Genomic DNA, 9943 nt, shown 5'->3' on the forward strand with positions numbered 1-9943 from the left:
AAATCTCCGTCCCAGTCTCAGGTCTTTTGCAGACTCCATCAGGTTTTCTTCCAGAATGGTCCTGTATTTGGCTCCATCCATCTTCCCATCAATTTTAACCATCTTCCCTGTCCCTGCTGAAGAAAAGCAGGTCCAAACCATGATGCTGCCACCACCATGTTTGACAGTGGGGATGGTGTGTTCAGCTGTGTTGCTTTTACGCCAAACATAACGTTTTGCATTGTTGCCAAAAAGTTCAATTTTGGTTTCATCTGACCAGAGCACCTTCTTCCACATGTTTGGTGTGTCTCCCAGGTGGCTTGTGGCAAACTTTAAACAACACTTTTTATGGATATCTTTAAGAAATGGCTTTCTTCTTGCCACTCTTCCATAAAGGCCAGATTTGTGCAATATACGACTGATTGTTGTCCTATGGACAGAGTCTCCCACCTCAGCTGTAGATCTCTGCAGTTCATCCAGAGTGATCATGGGCCTCTTAGCTGCATCTCTGATCAGTCTTCTCCTTGTATGAGCTGAAAGTTTAGAGGGATGGCCAGGTCTTGGTAGATTTGCAGTGGTCTGATACTCCTTCCATTTCAATATTATCGCTTGCACAGTGCTCCTTGGGATGTTTAAAGCTTGGGAAATATTTTTGTATCCAAATCCGGCTTTAAACTTCTTCACAACAGTATCTCGGACCTGCCTGGTGTGTTCCTTGTTCTTCATGATGCTCTCTGTGCTTTTTACGGTCCTCTGAGACTATCACAGTGCAGGTGCATTTATACGGAGACTTTATTACACACAGGTGGATTGTATTTATCATCATTAGTCATTTAGGTCAACATTGGATCATTCAGAGATCCTCACTGAACTTCTGGAGAGAGTTTGCTGCACTGAAAGTAAAGGGGCTGAATAATTTTGCACGCCCAATTTTTCAGTTTTTGATTTGTTAAAAAAGTTTGAAATATCCAATAAATGTCGTTCCACTTCATGATTGTGTCCCACTTGTTGTTGATTCTTCACAAAAAAATACAGTTTTATATCTTTATGTTTGAAGCCTGAAATGTGGCAAAAGGTCGCAAAGTTCAAGGGGGGCGAATACTTTCGCAAGGCACTGTAAATGTTTTTAACTGGTACCAGGGGACCTTCAGACAAGTCTTGAGGCCTGTGGGCGTCCTAGAAAAATACAACATGTACAGCAACAGTCAAAAGTTTGGACACACCTACTCATTCAAGGGTTTTTCTTTATTTGTACTATTTTCTACATTGTATAATAATAGTAAAGACATCAACACTATGAAATACCACATATGGAATCATATAGTAACCAAAAAAGTGTTAAACAAATAAAAAAATATTTTATATTTGAGATTCTTCAAAGTAACCACCCTTTGCCTTGATGACAGCTTTGCACACTCTTTGCATTCTCTCAACTAGCTTCATGAGGAATGCTTTTCCAACAGTCTTGAAGGAGTTCCCATATATGCTGAGCACTTGTTGACTGCTTTTCCTTCACTCTGCAGTCCAATTCATCCCAAACCATCTCAATTGGGTTGAGGTCGGGAAATTGTGGAGGCCAGGTCATCTGATGCAGCACTCCATCACTCTCCTTCTTGGTCAAATAGCCCTTACACAGCCTGGAGGTGTTTTTTGGGTTCATTGTCCTGTTTAAAAACAAATGACAGTCCCACTAAGCGCAAACCAGATGGGATGGCGTATCACTGCAGAATGCTGTGGTAGCCATGCTGGTTAAGTGTGCCTTGAATTCTAAATAAATCACTGACAGTGTCACCAGCAAAGCACCCCCACACCATAACACCTCCTCCTCCATGCTTCACGGTGGGAACCATACATGCGGAGATCATCTGTTCACCTACTCTGTGTCTCACAAAGACACAGCGGTTGGAACCAAAAATCTAAAATTTGGACTCATCAGACCAAAGGACAGATTTCCATTGGTAAAATGTCCATTGATGGTGTTTTTTGGTCAAAGCAAGTCTCTTATTCTTATTGGTGTCCTTTAGTAGTGGTTTCTTTGCAGCAATTCGACCATGAAGGCCTGATTCACGCAGTCTCATTTGAACAGTTGATGTTGAGATGTGTCTGATCATTGAACTCTGTGAAGCATTTATTTGGGCTACAATCTGAGGTGCAGTTAACTCTAATGAACTTATCATCTGCAACAGAGGTAACTCTGGGTCTTCCTTTCCTGAGTAGGTCCTCATGAGCGCCAGTTCCATCATAGAGCTTAATGGTTTTTGCGACTGTACTTGAAGAAACTTGACATTTTCCAGATTGACTGACCTTCATGTCTTAAAGTAATGATGGACTGTCGTTTCTCTTTGCTTATTTGAGCTGTTCATGCCATAACATGAAATTCGTATTTTACCAAATAGGGATATTTTCTGTATGCCCTCCACCAAACTTTTGACTGTCACTGTACGTGTTCGTGAGTGTCTCACCTTTCCACAGAGGGGTAATATTAGTGTGTAGTTCAAGCTGTACTGACGCTACAGATAGAAGTTGGCAGATCGGCTATACCAACTTCAGATGCTTGTGGGGGGTCATAGAGCAAAACGGAGTACACCATAGTGTTCGTAAAAGTCTCATCTTTCCATAGAGGGGTCATAATAGTATGCCAACCCGCTCTTCTCACGAAATCGCCTGTCTCAATCCACCACATCCACCAATGTCTCACTTCTGCATCTGCGGTGAAAAGTGACAGAGCTCGAGCGATGTTTGTCAGACCATGAGACATCCCGAAAATGTTGGTCTTTATTTTTACTATTTCTACATTGTAGAATAATAGTGAAGACTTCAAAACTGTGAAATAACACATATGGAAGAAGATACGTTTTGGGATGTCTCATGGTCTGACAAACATAGCTCGAGCTCTTTCACTTTTCACTGCAGATGCAGAAGTGAGACATTGGTGGATGTGGTGGATTGAGACAGGCGATTTCGTGAGAAGAGCGGGTTGGCCTAGTGCGACATGGATTGAGATGCATCCAATGCATAAAAACAGATATCTCTAGCTTAAACTGACAGATTTTTATGGGGATTTTTGTATTATGCTAATTAGATTTCCACGGTCTTCACGGACATCGACTCTAGCTAGCTAAATGAATTATATCTCAATTAAATTCATTAGAAAATACAATGGATTAAGTTGCAGATACTGTATATTATCATTTTTACAGTATGGAAGGACTCATGCTGCTGCCTCGTCTGGCAGACACCCTCTGATAGCTAATACTCAAGCTAGTGAGGTTTACTCATCCTACATCCAAACACAGAGCATGATGGTTTAGCTTCTGGAAGCGCAACATGAAGATTCCTGAGAGGGGGAGCGAGGTGTGGCAGTCCATAAGAGTCCTCAGTATGAGGTATGAGTATGAGGTGAAACTAATGAATACAGAGCTACTCAGATGGGTGATGTTATCATGGTCATGTAAAGGACAAGCCTAATCCGGCAGGGAAACATTTTTAAGGTTGAAAATAAATACATGTTGCTGCATTACCATAATTTACATTTAGGATCATTTTCTTAGTGTAGTTTCAATATTATACATTTCCATGTTGGCTCTATGCCTGGATCCCAATTTCTAAATCTCCCAAAAAGTTTTAAAAATAAAATCTGTCAATAATGGTTATTAACTGAAAATGAAATTATGTAGTTTCTTGCAAAATCCCACTGACTTAAAATAATATTTATTTCAAAACTGTGATTCCTAAAAGATGTGTGTCTCCAGATTTGGTCCGTCAGATTTGTGTCTAAAATCCTAAGAGCGGCCCGTGAGGAGCGGGCCAGTCCAGACGGCGAAGGTGGAAATCTCAGATGATGTTGGGATCTAGAACGTCATCCACTGGAACCCAGGGCAAGCAGATGGGAGGTTCCTGGTGGAGAGCCAGACATGATCACCAGAATGGAACACGGGAACCTCACTGCAGTGGCAGTCCGCCTGCTCCTTCTGTCAGCAAAACCACTCGTCCACCACAGTGGCTTCAATCTGGATCGGGGTCCATGGGGCCAGGACCGGCTCGTACCCCAGGACGCACTGGAAGGAGACAGCCCGGTGGAGGAATGACGAAGTGAGTTCTTGGAATACGTCGCCCAGTAAAGGAACTGGGCCCACTCCCCCTGCCGTTACTGACAATGACTCCTAAGGAACCTCCCCAGCTCCTGGTTCATCCTCTCCACCTGCCCGTATAAGGCCGGTACCCGGAAGTGAGTCTGGCAGTGATCCCCAGCTTCTCCAGGAAGGCTCCATTGGGAGCCACGGCCAGAGACGATGTCCTCTGGAAGGCCATAGTGCCGAAAGACCAGCTGGAACAGGGCCTCAGCGACCTGGAGAGCGGTAGGGAGACAAGAGATAGGGATAAAATAGCAGGATTTTGAAAATCTGTCCACAACAACCATAATAGTAGTGTAACCATCAGAAGTGAGATCAATGGACAGATGAGACCAAGGCCGCTGAGGCATGGGAACGGGAAGGAGTTTCCCTGCTGGAGTGTGCCAGGGAGATATGGAACATGAGTTGACATAGTGGGGTTGTGACGTTGGCGCCATGGGAGGCCGAGGATTACCTTGTGTACGGGTGCTGTGGTGATGAAGGGAAGACTTTCCTGGTGCATGGGTCCATTGGTGAGGGTGAGTGTTGCAGTGATGTGGGTAACTGTGCCGGATCCAAATGGTCGCGTATCTAGGGCCAGGGCGGGTGGTTAGTAAACCGGCGATGTCAAGCTCCGGAGCGGGAGTGGACGTGACATGAATGAGCAGAGTCAGATACACTACAGACCCCTTCAAATTAGTGGATTCGGCTATTTCAGGCACACCTGTTGCTGACAGGTGTATGAAATCGAGCACATAACCATGCAATGTCCATAGACAAAAAATGTCAGTAAAGGCTGAACCTTGAACAGGAGTGCTGAAGCACATAGCCTGTAAAAATCGTCTGTCCTCGGTTGCAACACTCACTACCGAGTGCCAAAGTGCCTTTTGAAACAACGTCAGCGCAATAAATATTCGTCAGGAGGTTCATGAAAGGAATTTCCACAAGCCTAAGTTCACCATGCACAACGCCAAGTGTCGGCTGGAGTGGTGTAAAGCTCGCCCGCCATTGAACTCTGGAGCAGTGGTCTTGGTCAATATTTTTTTACTAGACCTTAGTGAAGTGTTGCTTCCATAATTTGAGACTAGTCTTAATTTGCAAAACTAGTTTGCAAGATGTTCATGGTAGTCTGCATAGTGTATATTTGACCTAAAAATGAGCAAGGAAGTTGGATACTACCAAAGATGTTTATAGATAGACCACAGCCTGCTGTTTCCAATGGGAACAAATGAGTCATAGCGGTCAGAACAAGCAAGGTGACAGAGCCAAGCACGAGCTAGCAAGATTCAAATTGGTCTGTTCTAGCACACATCTGCATATTTCAGTAAGGGAATAACTACTCTGTGAAGTGCACATGTGCAATAACTCAATTCGCATTTGTACTTTGTCTAAACAATGACATTTTATAAACTTTGGCAAACGGTAAAGTCTACAAAACTTAGTCCACCCTGTTCATAACATATTTTAGTTTTGGGAACAGAAAACTGTATTGAGATCAAATGTTTAATCGATTTTGCAGAATGTCGGCCAAAATCCTTCTCCTTCCTTATTCTCCAACTGCTGGGATGGGATCCCTCTCACTACCATATTTGGTACTGAGTAGAAACGCCAAACGGATGCTTCACATTTGTACATCCGTTGAAATATCTGTCTCATTGTTCTACCTGTGTTATCGTTTTTACACTCTGGAAGGACAAAAATGTAGCTAGCTCTTGCACTCATGCTGCTTCCTCATCTGGCAAACACCATTTGACAGCTAATACTCAAGCAATTGGAGTGCGGTTTACTCATCCGATGTTGAGCTTCCAGAAGCTAAACAAACATGGTAGAACCCCCTGTCGCCGCATAAACTGAAGGTTGCTGTATATTTGGGTTGATTTGACACACAGAAAGCATGCTGAGCTTGTCAATAAGAGACGTAAGTTAAATCAACTCGTTACCAATAGCATTAGCTAGTTTGTATTCTGATTAATTTTGTCACAATGCGTGTAGTCTGCTAGCTGCAATGTAACAATTACACAACTCAATTATTACATCAAACTCTGGTGGGAGCTAGCTAGTTATTAACGTTATCACATCTAGCAAAAACGTGGTCAAAGTTGAATGGCACACATTTCCAACCATTTCAGCTGGGGTGGGTATAATTTGTGGAACGTTCCAACAGGAACATGTTCCAAAAACGTAAAATACAAGGTTGTCAACAAACAACGCATACAAAGCTGTATAGCGGCCGAATAAGATACCCGGTAGGGAGTGGGCAATTTCATTAAGTTTTTAAGTCCCCACGTTTATTCCGAAAAATGTATGTCCTCACTCTGGTAGCCTATGGACAAGAATTAAGAATATGTTACGTGGTGAGTTGATGCCTATTCGGCAGCTAGGTAGCTTCATGAATTGATCGTGCTACTTTGTATGCGTTGTTTGTTGGCAACATTGTACTTTACGACGTTTTTGGAACAGATTCCTGTTGGAACGTTACACATTATTTTCCACCCTTTCAGCAGTCCGCTCAGTCATGTTGATTCAGCTAGCATACTGGTAATAATAACAAATGGAAATAATTATACAGTACCTATTCAACATTATTTTATTGGTCTCCTTGGCTCTAAAAAATGCCTGAAATTTATCAAGAAAACCCACAATCTCAATGCTTACATCACAGTGACAGAGGAGCTGGCATTGAAACAGGCAGAGGAGGCTGAGCGCAGGCTCCTCAAAGGTGTGTGTTGTGTCTGTCTGTCTGTCTGCCTGCCTGTGTGTACTGGACGTGCATGTGTTGCACATTATGATCTGGTCTCACATTTTTATCTTCCTTGCAGGTGCCCCCAAAGGTCCACTGGATCCCTTTTGCTGTGAAGGACAACTTCTACACAGAGAACATCAAGAACACTTGTGCCTCAAATGCTGAAAGGTATATCTGCTGACAGGCCTAAAAATGAATTCATTCCTCCTCTTTACAGTTGGATGCATTTATTATTATAGTATATGTTTTGTAGAATACACTCATCCATACAATGCCACAGTGGTTCAGAAGCTCCTTGACCAGGGTGCTGTTCTCATTGGGGAAACTAACTTGGATGAGTTTGCTATAGGCTAAGGCTCTCAATCTCCCTTTAGGAAATACATGTATTTGCAGAATTACCAAAGTATTATCATATCTGTAAACTGCCCCAACCTGCATTCATGACTGAAAGTGAGTGTATAGTACCCTCCCTCCATTATTTTCCAGTGCAGGCAGTACTGACCGTGCTTTTGAACCTGTCCGGAACACCTGGAGCTACGCCGCCCCTTACAGAGAGCAGACTGGGGCTGACCCTGACTCTGACTGGGTAATCACGGAAGGCAGCTCTGGAGGAAGTGCTGCAGCTATGGCCTCTCTCACCAGCTTCCTGTGAGTCTGCAGACACAGGTCTGAGTTCAAGTTTCCCATACTGTTGCAAAATGCTGCATAATAGGAACATACTCAACCACTGTGGCTAACAATGCAACTTCCTGAGCATTGACTAATACCGTAGTTTATGTATTTATGAAGCACTTTACTTTTAGCTCGTAGTGGAGCAAAGAGACTCAACAACACCTTTTTATTGAACTCTGAAACACTAAAGGTCTTATCTCCTGGTTCTGGCCCCTGACAGCTCTTTGTGGTCGGATACAGGTGGCTCCACCCGTAACCCAGGGGCCCTGTGTGACATAGTGGCCCTGAAGCCAACCTACGGCCTGGTGTCCAGACACGGCCTCATCCGCCTGGTCAACTCGATGGAGGTCCCAGGCATCATGACTCGGGAGTGTTCATGACTCAGCCACCGTCCTGGGTCAGGCATGTTATATGGCCATCCCATGGGGCCTGTATTTTTTTCCTGACCAGGTAAAAAGTATTACTCTGAAATGTTAATTGTATGGCATGTAAAACTGCTATGTGGGGTTTGTTGACCTGGGGTGCGGGTTGTTGTGTCACACAGGTATTCTCCAAGGCCATGATGTCAGACTCTACTACCATAACCCTTCCACACTGACAGACCTACCGGGTGACTTTGATGTCAGGAACATCTGTGTGGGCATTCCCAAGGTGAGATCACCCTATCCTCCCAGTAGGATCAGGCATCTCAATTCATCCCAGTGGTTTAACATTAACATGAAGATTGTTGGTAAAACTTTGAACATGTGAGGCATGTGGCACATGCCACACATCTGTCAGACTGTTTGTCTGTCTGGTAATGCTGTTGTTTCATTGTTGATCTATGATGTGAATTAATAGCGCTCACTTAATGCAAGACAAAGACAGAAGTCCATTGCTATGAAGCCAAATAAAGTCAAATTGACCATGAGTGGATTCTAAATATTATGCTGCTATTATAACTAGCAGAGCCCTTGATGGCGACCTTTGTTTATTTTAATTGTTGCTGTATGTGTACTTCGTATTTGTTTACATTTACAAGGGATTTTGTTATTGTAAAGCAAGATTGAAATGGAATTATTTGTGAATTGTTCTCCACAGGCCACCGTAGTGGCCATGTATGCCACCAGGGATTTAACAATGTTATACAAGGATGAATCCTATCGGGGAACTACTTCCTGCTCAGACAGTAAAACACAGCAAACACATTTTTCAGTATAAACCAATACTTTTCTACTACTGTAAGATCGGTGGTCGTGTTGAGGATGGAAGCAGGAATTTGAATATTTGGACAAGAGTTAAGACAGACCCTCATGTTTGCCTCCCTTCTAACAGGAATTATGAGCACTACTTTGTGATGACCCAGCAGGTGCGTTGTCTGATAGCAGAGGACTTCAAGCAAGTGTCCAGCTCGGGTGTTGACGTGCTGCTCATGCCCACCACACTGAGTGACGCCATGCGCAACACGGACTTCATGCAGGAAGACAACCCCACACGTAGTGCCCAGGAGGACATCTTCACCCAGCAACATGGCAGGAAATAATATGTTCATCATTTAACTCTCCCTTTTCAAAGGAATTGGGTTGGAATTCCTATTTCGGTCAACCCTTTGATTACAAATCCAGATGAAGGTCTATCTGAAACAAATCATCTCCATCAGGGAAGCTGATAACTTTGCGGGCAGTTAAAGTTTAACCCATCTTTTATCCCCCTCACAGTCTGGCCTTCAAACAACCTTACCCTGCCAACCCCTCTCCCTCTCGACTTTCTTACATTTACCCCTCCAACTCTCATTTTCTGCTCCAGGACTCCTTGCTGTTTCTGTGACAACAGCGTTATCGAGCATACCTTCCCATTGGCCTGCAACTAATAGGCCCCACCCTCCAGGACAGGACACTGCTGACAGTAGCCCAGTGGATAGAGCAGAAGGTGGGCTTTACCCCTATCCATTACCATGGAGATGCCGTACAGGGGGAGCGAGGTGCGGAGGTCCATAAGCGAGAGCAGACCTCAGTTGTATGAGGTGAAACTAATGAATACAGAGCTACTCAGATGAGTGCCATTATCATGGTCATGTAAAGGACATACTCAAAGATGTATGGCCTTTTCTGGATTTGTTCTGAAGTTACTGACTTCCATTAAAGACACTTTATTACTTGCTGTTTGTCTGGCGGTTCCAAGTATGAGTTTGAATGAATGACTTAAAGATTAGGTCACGTATCCAGAAGACAAGTATTGTGAACCTGGGCGTTGAACATCAGTGGTAAGCACTGGCGTAGCATGCAGCCCCCCCCCCCCACAAAAAAAAATTAAAATGTGTTTTTGTCGAGCCACCCCAGAAAGCATATGAACACATCATAAGCCATGAAGGAAATGTTTAGAATTACAGGACATTACCTTTAAAACTGCAAAATGTTCCCTCAGCCTCATGGCAAAATGTGTAAAATAGCAGGAAATT

General features: G+C 43.7%; 1 protein-coding gene across 16 annotated transcripts; it reads left to right on the plus strand.

Moving 5' to 3' along the window:
* The first annotated feature begins 5714 nt into the window (after window positions 1-5714).
* Window positions 5715-9645, plus strand: LOC110498072 (glutamyl-tRNA(Gln) amidotransferase subunit A, mitochondrial). 16 transcript variants are annotated; one of them, XM_090209614.1, is made up of 6 exons: window positions 5715-6009; window positions 6911-7002; window positions 7326-7482; window positions 7727-7956; window positions 8051-8157; window positions 8821-9645. In XM_090209614.1, exons 2-4 carry the CDS (start codon window positions 6993-6995, stop codon window positions 7884-7886), a joined length of 327 nt encoding a protein of 108 aa, XP_090065740.1. In that variant the 5' UTR covers window positions 5715-6009; window positions 6911-6992; the 3' UTR covers window positions 7887-7956; window positions 8051-8157; window positions 8821-9645. The 16 variants fall into 14 exon arrangements, with proteins under 16 accessions (XP_090065744.1, XP_090065740.1, XP_090065753.1 ...); XM_090209617.1 differs by having other exon boundaries at window positions 5725-6009; window positions 7321-7500; XM_090209618.1 differs by having other exon boundaries at window positions 7321-7500; window positions 7747-7956.
* Window positions 9646-9943: the final 298 nt, after the last annotated feature.

Source organism: Oncorhynchus mykiss, chromosome 19, assembly GCF_057628025.1.
Source record: "Oncorhynchus mykiss isolate SJ-2025 chromosome 19, ASM5762802v1, whole genome shotgun sequence".
NCBI lineage: Eukaryota > Metazoa > Chordata > Actinopteri > Salmoniformes > Salmonidae > Oncorhynchus > Oncorhynchus mykiss.